This window comes from Haliotis asinina, chromosome 2 (assembly GCF_037392515.1).
Source record: "Haliotis asinina isolate JCU_RB_2024 chromosome 2, JCU_Hal_asi_v2, whole genome shotgun sequence".
Lineage (NCBI taxonomy): Eukaryota > Metazoa > Mollusca > Gastropoda > Lepetellida > Haliotidae > Haliotis > Haliotis asinina.
In genome coordinates this window covers 62,676,105-62,694,521 of record NC_090281.1, presented here as the reverse complement: position 1 = coordinate 62,694,521, position 18,417 = coordinate 62,676,105, and the positions used below count along the sequence as shown (strand labels likewise).

Genomic DNA, 18,417 nt, shown 5'->3' with positions numbered 1-18,417 from the left:
GTGTGCTGGTGATTTGGTGTATTACTCTGAGAGAGAGGAGTGGAATCCCTGAAAAGACACAACTGAAACAAAAGCACTAGAATCTGTACTCTACTGAGAAAGAGTAATCACAAATACAACATATGTTAGAAAGCTGACAGCTAAAGTTCTTTCTAATGCCTCCCAAGTTAGGCATTGGCAGAAGGGCAAATGGCGACATGACATACAAAATGTTTTCACTATATTAATCATGTCGCCACTTTGGGCTTTTGGCCCTTTGGATTTTGTAAGTGGTCAGTTTTACATGAACCAATGTGTTCGTGCTGATTTGAAGAGTGGCTATTGTGACTTCAACCCTGATGTTGTAGACAGATTGTCTTGGGAAAACATGGCCAGGATGGTTTTACTCCAGACAGGTTCTGGATAATCCAGAGTATAATGTCTCCATTCTCTTAACATGCTTGACCAAGTGATGATGATCAGAAGCAAACATCACAAAAACTATGCATGGAGCCCTATTCCCGGCAGCCAAAGGCAATAACTTAGAGAAACAGACCATCTACAACCCTCAGTAAGACATAAGTGACCAACAGAGAACAAATCATAACCCATCCACATAATAACACAGAATTTATTGGAACAGCAGGATGACTTCAGTGAAGTCTTTACTTTATGCAGGTGCAATATCTCACACATACACAGTAAAAGCATTCCTGTTTGAATAGAGTAACTGACACAATCCATCCTCAGTAATCCAGGGCTCTGTTTCACAAAGCTGTTGTAGTGCTATGACAGTTGTAGCTCCTATAACACAACAAAGACTTACAACAGTCGTAGCACTACGATAGTTTTGTGAAATGGAGTCCAGGGTTGAATATTGCCAATTCACTATGATAATCCCAGGTCTTATTCAGTATCACAACTTTGTTTTGAGTCTCATTTGAATGACATGAATCTGAAAGTACTGGTTGAATCATATACTACTTGTAAGGGAAGCTATTTCAGTATTAACTTACTTCTCAGTTGGAGGTAATGACTGTTTCCAAAGGTATGGTACACAGTTGATAGTGACTGAATCAAGGGCATTTATTATAATACCCTAGATGACAGAGGATGGTGTTAATCAAGCACCATGCTATAACTTGTAGAAATGTTCATTATTTCATCCTTGTCCTTGTACTTGTCAAGCTTACATCGGTCATCACTGTTGTAGGCAGAACCAAATTACCTGACTTACTCTCAATCAAATCAGATGGGCTGGCATGTTCATCTCAGTTTCACCGGAAATCACTCAAGTCATACGAATCTGAAGCTTCAAGGTCTGAATGTGTTTCCAAAATATGTATGTAAAAATAAACATATAATAGTTCCAACTGTCCAGTTGATAAGGGGAAGGTGACACAAATCCCAGCAGGAAATGATGTGAGAGGTGATTTCAGTATTTCTTCCATTCCAATCCATCTGGGGGCTTGACTTCTACTTTGTCTTTACCGACTTCTGTCCAGTTGGTACTCAGAACAGTGCCACCAGACTCATACTGAAAAATAAACACACAGTATAGAATAGTTTACATAAAGTCATCGACGTTGTGCTGAAAAACAAACACAAAGAAAAGAACTGTGTAACCAAAGTCATGGAACAGCCTAGCACCATGCTACCAGTCTTCCTAAAACAAGAATCATCAGAAGATGGATTCATCCGACAGTTACTTATTGTGTTTTTAGACCAAGTTTGAATTGTTTCCATGGATTTCATGAAAAATATAAATGCCATATATCTGTAATCAGAACAAGTCAATGAAGCCCAACCCTCCATTTTGAGACTAAGTCCAAAACGTTTCCATAGAAATGGAGAAAATAATAAATCAGAAAAACATGTAAATAGCAAAAGGCACCACTCTGGGGTCAGCTACACATATCTACCAAGTAACACTGACAGATATTAAGAAGTTTTTGAGTTCTGCTCCAGAAACGAAACACACCCCTCACTTTTCAGACAAAGTCTGAATCATTTCCATGGAAACAGAGAAACTAAGAAATCACAAAAACCTGTAAGCAGCAAAAGGCACCACTTTAGGTTCCGATTCATATATCTACCAAGTTCTGCAGAAAAATATTGAACGGTTTTTGAGTTCTGCGCCGGAAACGAAGCACATCCCTTCATTTTGAGACTAAGTACGGAGCATTTCCATGGAAACCCAGAAAATAATACATCACAAAAACCTGCAAATACCAAAAGACACCACTTTGGGGCCTGCCACACACATCTACCAAGTTTTGCTGAAAAATATTGAACGTTTTTTTAGTTATGCTCCGGAAACGAAGCCCGTGCCACCTACCCCCTCTCCCCCCAAAATTACATGCCAGGGGCATAAAAAGACAAACATTACTGACAAGTGTTCGAAACAATTTGGTGCCACATATACTGAAAACAAGCATGTACTATTAAGGCAATCCAATCTTAAGACCAAGTTCAGCCCAAAATAACAAAAACAGTGAACTCACAAATGATTTCAACATAGCACGCTTGACGTCGTCTGTCCCATCAGAGTAGATCTGCTGGAAGAGAGAGTTGAGAGCAGCATCACCCTCTTTCTTCTCAGTCTTCTCTTCCTCTGTCACCTCCTGAGCCAGCTTGTCCCAATCACGTGACACTGGGTTTGATGATGGATACTGAGATGTTGGTGCTGCAACAGGTGCTGGTGAGTGGAGAAGAAACACTCACAATGTACAATTATGTTTGTGGAGATCTTTGATAGGCATTCTAGAAGTTGAGTAGATGAAGAATGAGGACTAAGATTTATGGATATACAACTTCCTTTATTCAGTGAGTTTGACATTTCGACACAGATACTAATGTTGTTGTGAAGCAAATGGTACATGGAGTATCAACATGGAGTATGATATCTGATTGCTTCGCTTAATGCCACTTCCAGTACTTCACTCATACCAGAGCACTGGTCAACACTGTCTACCACACAGGGAAAAACCCTGAATACAGACACTGAGATGACTTATTGAGAAACAACTCAAGAGAACAGGCCAAAAGGTTCAGGCACAAAGGGCCATAACTCTGCACTGAGAAGCTTGGACCTCAGACAACAGGGACAGTAATGGGACAACCCTGCACCTTGACTCATAGAAGGTGTGAATGTATAAACATCAGTCTGAATATCATGACTATGGGCCACCTGATGCCTGAAGATGGAAATATCACTAACCTGCCATGTATGCTTTTGGTTCCTGGGGCTGGCCTTCACCTTCAAGCTTTGTCCACTGGATGCCTTCTCCCTTTTTCAACTTGACCTCTACCTGCAAAAGCAAAGGTTGTCTGAAGCTACATCCTCAGTATGTTGTTGTCTACACATTTATTGTATGTAGTCAAATAAACACACTATTCTGAGGAAAGAACTACGTCAAATTAGTGTTCAAATATGGCATTTTGATTGGCTGTTGATCAAAATCTCATGAAATTCTGTGCCGAGTTATGTTGCTTACTTAATTAAAGTTAAGGAGAAGTGTATCGTAACAGAACAACAGACACAGTGGATAATCTTGTAGGATCATATTCGCTGTTTACCTTGGTAGACATGACCTTGTAGCTGGACTGTTCGGGCACAATTGGGTGAGCCAGGTCTAGCTCCAGGCTGTAGTTCGTTCCACTGCTCTGTTTGATGTAAATACTAACCTGCAACACACAAGTACAACATGCACAACCAGGGCCCCAGATAATTTTACAACAGCAGAAGTATGTCCTCCTTATCTTTTCAACACAAGACTAATTGAGAAACTGAGCACATTTAGAGTACTGATTGGAATTTAAGGAAGTATCAGTAATCTTGTGTTTCGTTTCAAAACATTCACAACATTACTCCTTGAGCAACCATGTCAATATACAATAAAACAAGAGTCATCAGAAGATGACATATCCCCCTGGCCCCCAAATGTTTGAAAGGACAAATCATCTGAGAGTTACTCATTGTTTTTTTAAACTAAGTTTGAATTGTTTCCATGGAATTCATGAAAATTATAAATGCCATATATCTGTAACCAGCAAAGTCACAATTTCAAGATCTGTCTCATATATATGCCAAGATGGTTTCGAGTTGTGCTCTGGGAACGAAGCCCACCCCTCCATTCCAAAACGTTTCCATGGAAACCAAGAAAATAATACATCACAAAAAACCTTTAAAAACCCAAAAGCACCACTTTGGGGTTTGCAACACGTATCTGCCAAGTTTTACGGGCAGATATTAAGAAGCTTTAAAATTCTGCGCTGGAAACCAAACACACCTCGGAAATGAGACACACCTCTCACTTTTCAGACTTGGTCCAAGACGTTTCCATGGAAACCAAGAAAATGATACATCACAAAAACCTTTAAAAACCAAAAGGCACCACTTTGGGGTCTGCCACACATATCTGCCAAGTTTTACGGACAGATATTAAGAAGTTTTTGAGTTCTGCTCTGGAAACCAAACACACCTCTCACTTTTCAGACAAGGTCTGAAACGCTTCCATGAAAACCGAGAAAATAATACATAACAAGATCCTGTACATAGCAAAAGGCACCACTATAGGTTCAGATTGATATATCTACCAAGTTCTGCAAAACAATATTGAATGGTTTTTGAGTTCTGCGCCGGAAATGAAGCCCATCCTTCCATTTTGAGACTATGTCCGAAATGTTTCCACGCAAACCGAAAACATAATACATCACAAAAACCTGTAAATACCAAAAGGCACCACTTTAGGTTCTGATTGATATATCTACTAAGTTTTGCAGAAAAATATTGAATGTTTTTTAAGTTCTGCTCCGGAAACGAAGCCCACCCCACCATTAGACTAACACCAAAATGTTTCATGGAAAAACAAAAAGAAATATAAATGCCAAAACTCTGTAAATAGCAAAAGGCACAACCAGAGGCTGAGATTATTATATCTATCAAGTTTGGACTAAACATACTGAACGGTTTCTGAGTTATGCTCTGGAAACAAAATGATTACAGACGGACGGACGGACGGACGGACGGACGGACAGACAAGGCATCGACTACATCCCCCGCATTACATGCCGGGAATATGTTTTTCATAGAAATGTGTGTGTAAATAATACTAAGACCATAAACCACTGCTGTGGTTTTCCAAAATATTTCCAACTGTACCATGCATATTTTCTTCCATAATACACCAATCTGGTGGCCCTTATTTGGAACCCTGCACAACATCTATACTATCAGAGGGCAGATATCAGGTACTGGGTGCAAACATACATCCATATTGTCACAGTGAATAGTGTTTAATGCTGTTGTAAATAGTGGAGGGGAATCCCAAAAGTAAGCGTGTGATGCTGAAGATCTGGGATTTCAACCTACAATTACTAGCTCCTGGTGACCTAAAGGGATGTAATTCTATTCTGGTGTGGTAGTTGACATTCTGGGCTGCCTCATATTTGAGAGACAAGCGAGGGCAAGTCAGGCTAATAAATTGGACACAACTGAAAGAGTTCCTGATGCCAGGGTGCTAAAGCAGCAACTGATGGTGGATGATGAAATTACAAGCACCTGTTCAATGTACACCTGTGCCTTCACTAACATCCAAGCACCTGCTGTTTGCTCTGATGATCCACACATAGCAACAAGTGACCATGGTGAAAGCTGTTACTTACAGTATGTTCTTTTATGTCAGCAGTGAAATCGTCTTTGGCCACATTCTTAATCAGCAGGGTTACTATGACATGGGTGGCGGTCTGGTACCAGTCATGTCTGAAACACAAGCATATCAACATCACCATAGCAGCAGACATATCAACATCACCATTCCAATAACAGATACATATCAATATCATTACACCAAAATGGACAGTAAGGTCTGATAATTGTTTCGGCATATTGGCAATCTCAGCAAGGTTCAAGGCTAATTCTATAACTTGCAAGAAGTGTTGCACCTTTTGTCTCACTCGTAAAGCTGGTTCTGAGTTTCAAGAACAAAGTCCTCACACACTTGGACAAAAAATGTCTCCAATTGATAAACTTCATTTCAATTAGACAATTAAAAGGTTTGTCAATAACACTAATGTCAAATATCAGAAATATGTTGATACAGATTTACCTTTAGAGGTTTTTGTTTGCTGTCAGGGTTTACTTTTTGTAAGACCTATTTCCCAGTTTTACTATTTGTTGGTAAGACCTCTTGCCAGGTTTTACTTTTTCCTGACACCAACATTAAAAGTTATCTGTGATTATTTTGAAGTCACTGTTCTCAAATAGTGAATCTAACCATTGCCTGTTCTATGATCACTCAGAACTTATCACATGCTTCCGATATTCACAGCAAGCACTACAGCCTTGTGAACAATCTAGTCGTTTCTGTTGTGTCAGGTAATGTTAAGGTCTGCATGAAGTTTGAGTTATGAGTTGGGACTGTCTGATTTCCATAATTTATGCACAGCCCAATTCTGACTAGAGATCGATCACTGATACACTGCATGTCAGGCAAATATGTTTACAGGTGAAAAAGGACATATTGACAATGAAGGATTGATTGTTAAGGCTACAAACGCTGACATACTTTGCTTTTGGTCTTGATGGCATCTGGACTGGCTTTGCTGTTGACTCTGTTGGAGGCTCCGCTGTGGGTTGCGTTGAAGGCTCCGTCGTAGGATCTGTTGAAGCTAAGGGTGTCTCTTCTGTTGAGGACGAGGTCAAGGGAGGCAACTCTGCTTCACACTTCTCAAGCCACTTTGCATAGTTAGAATCTGCTGCTGTTAAACCAACAGTATTCTATTTTATTATCCGATTGGATAGAAATGACTGAAATATTTTCAGCACAATTCAGAAAAATATCAGGAAAATGAAGAAAAACATCACTTCATGCACAATATGACACAAGTTTTTATTTAATCATATAATTTTGTTAGGACAGACGGTAAACAAAGTACTTCTGTTGAAATGCCCATGACACACTGTCAATAAAATTCAAATCAAACTTCAAAAGCAAAGCAAGATTACCACATCTCTCTATGGAATATCCAACATCACATTAAAATACAGTTGATCCCTTTCACATCTTTGTTATCACGCAGCAACATATGTTTCACACAGGGGTATTAATCAATGAGTTAATATCAAAGAGCTTTATTACAGTACACATATTGTAACACAGTCACAGACAAGAATTACTGTAAACAAAGATTTACGATTACTTCATTACAGCTCCTTTGATTCTACAAAAATCACATTTGAAAGAACTGATGACATCAGACAGGTCTGCAGTTTTGAAAATTAGGATGATAGAGTGCTACAGTACTGAATACAGGGATCTCACAAAGTTTCACCCTGTATCATGTCATGACAAGGACGCTATGATTTTCATGCTTATCTTTGTTGCAGGAGTACTTACGATCTAGGGACTGTCCTTCTCGGAAAGCATCAATAGCATTTTTGTAATCTTTAAGATGGAAGAGTGCAATTCTGAAAAAAGAAAACTTTTTTAGGATTTGCAGTTACATTAGAAAATTTAGTTCTAAAGATTTGCTCTATCTGTCCGTCTGTCTGTCCGTCTGTCTGTCCTTCTGTCTGTTGAGATCCAAAGCATTGCACCATGGGATCAGGCATTGATATGAAGCCGACAAAACCCAGAATCATGTACTCAATGAAGACATGATTCCCTGAACACAGGGCCTGACACTGTCTAAGGATATGACTCACAAGTAGAGAGAATATGGTACATTAGCCATCTGGGCCACCCATGCAGATGTTGTACTTATCCTCTTACTAAGCAAGGTTAGTTTTATGCCATACTCAGCAATATTCCATCTATACGGCTGTGGTCTAACCTGGACCAGACAATCCACTTATCAACAGCATGAGCATCGATCTACCATAACGTGTCATCCAGGTCAGCAAAGCTGACTATCTTATCCAACTATACTCTTCAAAGAAAGTATAGGATAATGAGCTTTCAGTTTGGATAGGAAATGTAAACGTTATCACACGTTTCAAGGACAGGCATCTTATGAACGCACCACCATTTCACTCTATTACCACCCTAAAGACAACGCATGATACGCACGTGCATAACACAGAAGCCACCCATACATGTGCATGTGGTCCCATTCTTGATTTTGAATTTTTTTTCAAGAAGGTCGAGAAATCACTTAAAACATTAATTTTGCCACTCATCTCGCATCACACATTTGTTAGTGTTTGTTTCTAGTCGTCTGTTTTAAAATGAAATCATATACATTCAAATAACATGCCATACACCAATCATCTTTCAAAAGCGACATTCCAAATAACTATTGTTGTAAGGAAGTGCAAACGTTAATGTACTTTCAAAACATTCAATAATAACATACTAACATTGATAGACTCCGATAAATCTCCTAAATATTTTTAATCGTAAATAAAAAAAACAACGAATATCTCCTATTTTTTCAAAGTGTATAGTTGCCTTTTATGGGAAGCATGAGTTACGGAAGATTCCAACCTTGATCTTCCCAGGTTCTATTGACACAGCGATGGAGTGAATGTTGCACGCACGCACGCACGCACGCACGCACGCACGCACGCACGCACGCACGCACGCACGCACGCACGCACGCACGCACGCACGACACATGACACATGCACACACACTGAAACACAATCACAGCACCCTGTAGATATAAGTGAGAACTGGGCATGTTAAACTGTAACAAAACACACTGATCCACACTGTATTGACACAAAGATACACATCAGCCAATCATTACCAGTCACAGATGTTTAATGAATACCATAGGCATAGATACCATTAGCAGTCTTTGAAAGGTGTTGTTTGGACATGTGATCATTCAAAGCAATACTTTCAGTGGCAAACATTATTGATTACTGCTTCTCATAAATAAGAGTACATACCCTTTCCGGAAATGTGCTTTGTCATTCTGCGGTCTAATTGTACAGGCTTTGCTGCAGTCATTACATGCCTCTGAAAGTCAACATTGAAGATGACCATTAAACCAAATTTCTTAGACCTGTTGGGTGACCAGGCTCCAAATGAGTCTGTCAAACAAACACTTTAAGACAAATGTTTAACTTCTTAAGTGGCATTTAGAGGCTTGTGTGATGAAGAGGAACACTTTTAATGAGTGAGTGAGTTTGGTTATACGCCACACTCAGCAGTATTCTAGCTATATGGTGGTGGTCTGTAAATAATCAAGCCTGGACAAGATGATTCAGTGATCAACAGCATGAGCATAGATCTGCGCAAGTGGGAACCGATGACATATGTCAACCAAGTCAGCAAGCCTGACCACCCGATCCTATTAGTCGCCTCTTACGACAAGCATAGTCGCTTTTTATGGCAAGCCTGGGTTGCTGAAGGCCTATTCTACCCCAGACCTTCACAGGTCACACTTTTTATGGATAGACAACTTCTTGTTGCAGTAGATACATCATATTGGAATAAGAAGTTGACTATCCTTCAAGGCAAATGTCATACTTAAACTTCATCATCAAAACCAGTTATACTTTTCTGATATGATTCTAGCGAAGACCTAACAAATCCTCCCTCTATCATTTGTCTGTAGTTCTAAATGGAAATAACAAAGGCTGTATATATTTTGTTGACATATTATGTGCAAGGTTTTGCTGAGCTGTTCCCATGGTTTTCTTCCTTAATTTGGTGTTTAATTAGATCAAAAGATCTGATTTTATGAGATTTGGATCATATAACAATACAATATCTGTTTTCAATGAGATCAATATGATGACTGTACAATTCGTTTTTAAAGAATTTTTTTTTTTATAGGAAACTGATGGCTCAAGTCACTTATTCAATATGAGACATGTTAGGAATATTGGCTAACAGATACAAATATGTAATTTTCTGAATACAACTGATATTTTATATTAATCCTTATCCTTTATGCTTATTTCCTCCCTCTATGAGAAGACAAAGGAACAAATCCCTTGAAGAGGGCATGGGGGGTGTGGGGGTGTTGGTGGAGAGGAGATCACATTCAGTCCAACTTGTCTGCTCTTGAAGCAGTCACTGACTGGAATGTGATGATATACAGATCAGCTGCTTGTGTCTAATGCAACTGCATGTGAAGGTATCTACCAAGACTGGTCACGACCCTTCTTCATGCACAAGTGCACAGTGGCCTTCATTGCAAGTAAAGCCTTTCTTTCTGGAATATCTTCTAAACCACATCCATTTATCGTTGTATAGGGTGTGGGTAAATCTACGTAGAGCTAGGGTGACTGCCTTCGCCACTCTAGTGTAATATCCTTGATGTTTTAGGCAGGCCGTCGTCTGTCTTCATCTATTTTATCTTTCTGATGATGTACTGCAGTGATTACAGCTTTCATCTCCAGGTGGTTGATATGCTAAATGTGTTCGTTGCTCATCCAGATTCCTGCTGAAATGCCTTGAGGCGACACATCTATCTAGAGATGGTTGTTGTAGACCGCAAATAAGTCCCTGCACAGATATTCGATCATGAGTCCACCACAGTACTAATAGATATGGTCTCGCGTTGTCTGGCAGAGCTATCCAATCCGGGATGTTGAGATGCTGGATCAGGAACTGTTGTAATGGGTGCAATTGTAGATGTCCTCGTCTGGTGAAATCTTGCGCTCTCTTGTGAGCGGTAGTGCTGCCTGTAGCAGCATCTTGTAGCCGTCTCATAGGATGCTCATGACATGATCATTGTTGAGAAGTCCCCCTTTCTTCCAGTAGCATTATAGATGTCCATCCACTCAAGAAAGTTGTACAGGAACGGCTGAGGGGTGGAAGACTCCAGTCATTCTGAACCTGAATTTCAGCACTTTTTTTCTCTTTAGAAAGAATGTCCTGTTCCATGGGAGTGCCAATTTCCTTTGGTTGAACGATGAAAAGAGCTCTTGCCGCCGTGGGCATTGTACTCCTCGTCTCTCGCTCTCTTGACCCTGTAGAACTTTGACTTGTTAGAGCAACACTGAGAGTCTGCTTGAGGACAGTAGTTAAAGTGTTGATCAACTTCATCATCATTACTTCCCTGGAGTCCTGGGTGACGGATTTAGCAATGTCCTCAATTCTGCCATCGAATACTGTAGATGCTGACCAGGGAGTCTGATACAAGGCTTTAGTAAAGCTGTCACCCCAAGATGACGTTGACTTACGGCATAGTAAATTCAATCCTGCAGACATAGAGGCTAGATGCTCTGAAATGATTTTGTTGATCCTTCTTTTGAGTGGTGAGCACAGAGAGGATCATCCTTTCTTCTTTAGACTCAGTACTTGGAGATGAGAGCCTCCTTGATAGCCCTGGAACGGGTGCATCCAAGTGCTTGTATCCAGTTGATCCAGTCACTTATCTTCCACTTTGTAGGGTCTGCTGTGAGTCTCATAGATGAACCTGTAGCCCTCATCTATGTCAAGTGCTTTCATAAAGGGCTCCATCTGATGTAATGTATGAGCTTAACTGGAGTCCTTCGACATAGAGACGAGATCCAATCCGGTCATAATCCACTATGTGACTTCTGATGGCTTTCTCCTGTGATCAACGACGTCCATCTGTCAAGCAAAACCTCTCTGTCCTTCATTGAATTCATTCACGAGTGGGGAACAATGTCAATGCAGCGAACAACATCCTGTACCTCCTGTCTATGTGTATCTCTAGAACAAGTACCATTCCATGAATGCCTTCGTGCATGCTTGCATGAATCCGCATTCGATGAAAGAGACGAATGATGACGGTGTCTCCGAAGAACAGGGGATGTAGACAGTTAACGCTTGCGGCTGTTGCAGGATCCATAAGTGCGAGCACTCGGCAATGATTTCTGTGAACGGGAGCATGCATACAATGCCTCCTCTTCATCCGACGAACATATTGGTCACGTAAGACGACTGTGTTTGTAGCTGCTGAGTGACGTTTCTGTTCCTCTTCAAAACAGCGAAGGTCTAGCAGACTCTGAACATTGATCATGAGAGCTGATGATCTGGACCTAAAGAAGTAGTAGTGGAGGTTGTTGTGACATGTGTCGGGAGGGATGATCTCATCACTACTAGTTCAAGACTTAGTTTTAGATGATGATGATGATTTCAACATCTCAGGTGGAGATGATCATGATTCTGACGGCATCCTCTTCAGTGATCTAGACAAATCTTGACAATGCCAATGGGGTACATCTGGCTGATTACTAAAATCATGAATGTCAGCTGTGATCAACAAACAGTTTCTAGATGCAGAATCAACTGATTTAGACATGACTTGAGAGAGCCTGCATGGTTTTTTTTGTCCTTAGCATGCCTCTGAACAGTACATAAATATAATGCAAATTCTGAATCAGATAAATGCTTACAAGGTTCACACTGAACAGTTTAGAACAAGCAGGTTTTCATCAAGGACATAATATATGCGGATCAACCACTGACAGCCATAACTTACATTGGGAGCAAGTCAAGGTTAGAGAAAACGTGTCCAAAACATATACAATTTATAACAACAATTTTACATCATGAGGATCATAGTTACAATAAAAAAAACAAATACAACCCAATTTAGTTTACAGGACCAAAATATTAGCAAAATTTATCAACCTTATAAGGACCAAAAGTGCCGCCATCCGTACTCGTTGGGCAATGAAGGAGAGAGTGACAAGCATGGCTTGTCATGTGACCGTATTGGGTGGAAAGGGAGGCTTCTGGTGGGCTAGTGTATTGTATGCCCACTTCAGTTAGAAGGGAACTTGACGGGATTTCATGTGTTCCACTATCTTCGCAAAGAAGGTGGAGATAAGCATAATAAGCATGAGTCGGATAAGGAAAAATATTAAATACTGAGTAACAAATACAGTAAAAGGCAGTTGCTGTACTAATCATTATATACAATTAAACACTACCAAAATGCATTCATTGATGGTTTTGACCATACTGACTGAGTTAATTTATCACGACAACGACCACTGACCACATTCATGTCACATGACACACAGAAGAGTGGTGACTACCATTATGCTTGGTTTCATATGCATTTCATCCTACATATCCCACTTTGATAGATAATACCAAATTCAAGGAAAAACATTCCTTTAAAAAACTGCTTGAATAAGCCTCCAGTGACCAAGGTGATGAACTAAATTCAGGGAAGGGATACCGTTCAGTTCACAGAATACGCGAGTGAAATGTAGCAGCTGTTTATATGACAGGGATAAAATATACAGCTGAGTCTTGATATAATTACACCATGGACATGAGCTCAGAACCATGTTACACTGATCTCACCTGTGTACTTCTCTAGCTTGAGATAAGCCTGGGCTCTGTTCACGTAGAACTCATCTCTCTCACCTTCTGCCTGGATGGCTTCAGAGTAGAGCTGAAGAGATACAGACAGAGCCATACCAACATGATTGTTTGTTGTTCAACACAGAACTCAGCAATATTCCAGATATATGATAGTGATCTGTAATACACCAACATGACAAGGTCAAAAGGCATGTGCAAATGTCCACTTTCAAAATTTGGTAAGCTGTGTTCTGATTGGTTCATCTCAAAGGTTACCTGACGAGACCTCCTACTAGGGTTAGTTAGACACAGTAGATGAGTGTAGCTGTCTCAGGACTGCCACCTTCTTGGACTCCTTTAAGTCCAACCTCAAGACATATCTGTCCAGGAAAGCATATTGCTACTGACAAAATTATAGCACTTTGAGAGTCAAGAGCTATTATTCACTACACTTCTCCACTGAGTCTAACAAACCCTAGTGGGAGGTCGCGTCAGGTAACTTTTGAAACTCAATAATAGGAACACAGCTTAAATTGTGAAAATGGACATTTGCACATACCTTTCAAACTTTTACCTCAAAAAGGTTTGTACCAAAATGATTCCAGATGCTATTTTCCATCCATGCAATGGCTTCAGGGTGATGCAAACAGAGCATGCTACAACACTTTCAAATGTGTGTAAGCATGGGGAAAATGGGGTTTCTGTCAATATTCAAGGATGTCACCTTGTGGCAATATTGACTAAATGGTAAGTGAATCATCAAAAAGCCCTAAGTGCATATACTGCAGATCACATACCTGTGTTGTTCAATGGTCACGATTCAATGGCCCATAAACATAACATCAAGGGTACATCAACTAGTGAACAACCTATTTTATCTTACCGAACACCTCAATGTTAATTCTGAACTGTTCGATGCTTGGGCATTGGATCATACACTTCAGCCAACCTGTGTGAATCAAACAATTGGAATCTTGCATCATGGGGTTTTCCCCCATCAGTATTGTCTTAGTAAAATGGCCAAGGTGTAATTCCCCTTCTTGATATTCACATGAAGTATATTTGAACGGTATGTCAAAATTTATTTACTGTTTTTTACGTTTTTGCGAGTCAAATGATTTGCAGCCATCGCTAGATTTTGCGGACAACACAAGAAAAAGAAATTTAGAGTTGTCTCCCTTCCATCGATTTGCATTCACAAACATTGGTAATTTCTGTGCATGATGCCTGAATGAGTTGCCATTGGCAGCAGGGTATACTGCAATGTACCCCACTTGTAAGAGGGGTACATTGAAAATAATAGAAGAGTGCTTAGCCGATCAGAAAACAACACTTATGTGTGAGGTAAGGTAAGTATGAATCCCCTCTACAGACCAGACACAAGCACAAGGGAGAGGGGAGGGGATGTCACGAGACATCTTGATGACTGGTCTTGATAGTTATCTTTTTTGAATGCCATTTTAGAAGTTAAAACGTAGAATATAGAACAATATTTTATAAAGATAACCTTCTTTATAATGGAACTTTGTTTTACAATGGCCTTGTTAGTTGTTTAGAAAGCACACTATACACTACCATGCTTCCTGTTGACCACATATTGGAGAAACATGATCGGCACCTGTTTACAAGCAGGAAAGGTCGGTGATTAACTGATTTATCATCAAGAAAAATTTATTTTGTTTCATTATGCAAAGAAACAATGGAGCAACTCATGAATAAACGCTGAAAAATGTTGAAAACTGGTCGCTAGCCAGTAGGCACTGGGCACATCTAAAATCCACATTCAGCTAAAATCTATAGGTGTCATGTGAATTTCTGTTCACCCTAAAGCCATGTAACTGCTACTGAGAGAGTGAGAAAAAACAGTTACAAGCTTTGTACAAATGTCACAGTTACTATATTATATATACTCCACAGGTAGTTGAGATTGAAATACGAAGACAAGCAATATTAATACCAAATAATACCCGTGAAGGTCCTGGGGTAGAATAGGCCTTCAGCAAAACCATGCTTGCCATGAAAGGTGACTCAGCTTGTCGTAAGAGGCGACTAAAGGGGTCGGGTGGTCAGGCTCGCTGACTTGGTTGACGCATGTCATCGGTTCCCAATTGCGCAGATCGATGCTCATGTTGTTGATCACTGGATTGTCTGGTCCAGACTTGATTATTTACAGACCGCCTCCATATAGCTGTAATATTGCTGAGTGCGGCGTAAAACTAAACTCACTCACTCACTAATACCAAATAAACATCAACTTTATTTACCTGAGATCGTTATTACCACCTCAGATGCAAAATCAACAGCCTGTGTAACAAACTACAGCGAGCAAGAATTCAGCAAGATCAGTCGTCTGCTGGTGAAGGTTATGTATAAAACAGGAAGTTACGTAATCAAAATTTTCTCTCGCAATAAGTACGGCTCATCGACAAAAACACATACCCAGATGGGGCGAGAGGCTATGGTTTCGCCAATACAATGCCATACACGCTATTTTAGTCGGAAATGATTGATATTATTGTGTGAAACAGATGAATATATCCTACATCACTCAAGTTTAGTCAAATCAAAACTTTAAAAGATATTACTGGCTAGCGACCAGTTATCGCTTTTCTTAAGCATTTTGTAATGATTTGCTCCATTATTTCTCAAATGACTGAATTATCAAGTCATAGATTCACAACATAGCCAGGATGATTTTCATTCAATTCTCATTGCTTATGAAATTTCATGTCATTTCACGTGACAGGCCCCATGTGTTTGGGTCTCGTCTTCTGAGGCATTCATATTTGTAACTTCTACAACGTAAAATACTCTCAGTAATTTTAATTCTTGTAACCTATCATTTTTTGGATAGTCAATATATGAAATACTATGAAGTACAAGTAAAGCTGTCTGCGAAAGCAGTACAGCCTGGTGTTGGCAATAACTGGCATGAAGCAATAACTGGTCGCTAGCCAATAAAGATAAAATGACGTTTTTGTCTTAAATCGTGGAAAAACCCTAACACTGGGATATACGATGATGTTCTTTGTCAAAGCTGACAACACCATGTCAGGTCAACATAAAATGGAGAAATCTGAGCATTTTGTGTTTGAAGCTGAAAGTTGAGTCTGTTTTTTAACGATGAGTCAATGTACTACTTTCTGTATGTGGAAGGAGGTTGTTTTCAGTTTTATGCTGAATAGTTTAGTGGCAATCACCTGTCACAGACAATAAGGACACCCATAACGATGTCGACAAATATCGATTCATAAAAATCCATGGACTTGACTAAATTTCACTAACTGTGCATGTCAAATGATACACCATTCTGTGACAAATTCATTGAGTAAAAAACAAGTCATTTTTGTAAGCATCCAGTACATGCCCACACGAGTCACAATGTTTGTTTACCTCAACAGCGCGCTGATAATTCTCACTGACGAACTCTTCGTTTGCCTTGCTGCAAAAGAGAAGACATAAAGATATATTACTCTTGCAAAAATCGCTGCATTACCAAAATTATAAGTGACAACAAAACTGACAAGACCGGTGTGTGCATGTCTCCAATACATACCTATACAACTCAGCCGCCATGTTCTTCTAGAATTTTCCGTGCGACTCAACTCATGTGCCGCTTTCATCCAAATATGTACGCGCCGTTTTAGGATTTTGTATAATTGTAACAATTACGCAAGACGTAATCTGATCCCAAGACGTTAGTCATGCATGAATGGAGAATGACAAAGTCCAATTAATAAAATTGTTGAATTTAACGACATAGTCCTGTTTTAGTTCAGTAGATTATATTGACTTAGATGTTCAAAATCACTGAAGTGACACGAGCGGAAATAGGAGTAGGTATGATCAGGGAGGCTAGATTATCCCTGGTAAGACATTACTTTGTTAATTCCTGTGTGATTATATTCTTGGTATGAAGAACAAGTGTGATTTTGGATAAAGCACAAAGTTTTATGTTAAAACAGGGTTTGGGTTATTTTAATGGATACTCCAAGAACCGGGATTACAACAGAGGCCATGTAATAGAGGCACGCAATTACACGCAAAGGGACCCATGAAGCTCCCGGGTAGAATAGGCCTTCAGCAACCCATGCTTAGCATAAAAGACGACTCTGCTAAAATGCGATTAACGGGATCGGGTGGTCAGGCTAGCTGATTTGGTTGGCACATGTCATCTGTTTCCATTTGCCTACATCGATGTTCATGATGTTGATCACTGGATTGTATGATCTAGACACGATTATTTATAGACCGCCGTCATATAGTTGGAATATTGCTGACTTCGGCGTAAAACTACACTCACACCAAGCAAAGTTCAAACTATAGCATTTAACGTCTTTATGCCTCTCAGAAAATCATTTTTTGCGGTTTGTTTGTGTTACTGTTTGTTGGGGAGGGTAGAAACTTTATGTTTTACAACAAACATGCATCCTGATAACTACTTCAAATTAACGTTGAAAACCACACTTTTCACATTAATTTTAGGTTAACTGTAATGGAAATCCAAGTGTACATTGAAAACAGCAAAATGTTCACAAGTGAATAGCAAGCCATTTTTTCGTGTAAGCCCGACAGGCTGCAAAGCGTTATATTAAGATAGTATGGCCTAACCTTTACAGCAGTACTCGTGTGTAAGCCAGGGTTTTTAAAAAATATAATGGTAGCTACGTGCCTGATTCATCTCCCCTGCAGTATAGTGGTTTGAAACACGTCGAAGTTAGCACATCCGTGGCCTGTTTCATCTTGACACTTTAGTGCCCTTTCACCTTTTCCAAAAGTGAGTTTGATTTGTTTATACCAAGTATCACTATCAAGCAGAAACACGATCAGAACAAACAGACTTAAGCGCATGAAACAGCACTGCACTGGTAATGTCGTTGCTTCAGAAAACTGTCATGTGCCAACTATAACCACACGGATGGGCCATTCCTGAATGACGCCAGAAAATTAACAAAAAATAAGAAAAACAAAAACAACGACAACATAACTGAGTGATAATGCTTCACAGTCTTCACATTTAACCCCTCATTTTCAAAGCAAATTTTGAACTACACATTTTGTACGGATTTTACGAATCGAAGTTTACCAATGTAGTTGCATCGGTTTTAGAAAAGAACCACGTGCTCGGGAAAGTATAAGCAGTCGGGGTTATCTCCCTTCGTGTAGCCAGCTTGCTGAGCGTAGCATA

The 18,417-nt window shown here is 39.8% G+C and overlaps 1 protein-coding gene across 1 annotated transcript; it reads right to left on the bottom strand.

Moving 5' to 3' along the window:
• Positions 1-596: 596 nt before the first annotated feature.
• LOC137274100 (protein SGT1 homolog) lies at positions 597-17,031 on the bottom strand. Its single transcript, XM_067807098.1, has 11 exons — positions 16,786-17,031; positions 16,623-16,671; positions 13,230-13,320; positions 8,879-8,948; positions 7,380-7,450; positions 6,549-6,741; positions 5,647-5,743; positions 3,559-3,666; positions 3,200-3,290; positions 2,484-2,677; positions 597-1,516 (listed from the first exon to the last, which is right to left on the bottom strand). Exons 1-11 carry the CDS (start codon positions 16,803-16,805, stop codon positions 1,415-1,417), a joined length of 1,086 nt encoding a protein of 361 aa, XP_067663199.1. The 5' UTR covers positions 16,806-17,031; the 3' UTR covers positions 597-1,414.
• Positions 17,032-18,417: the final 1,386 nt, after the last annotated feature.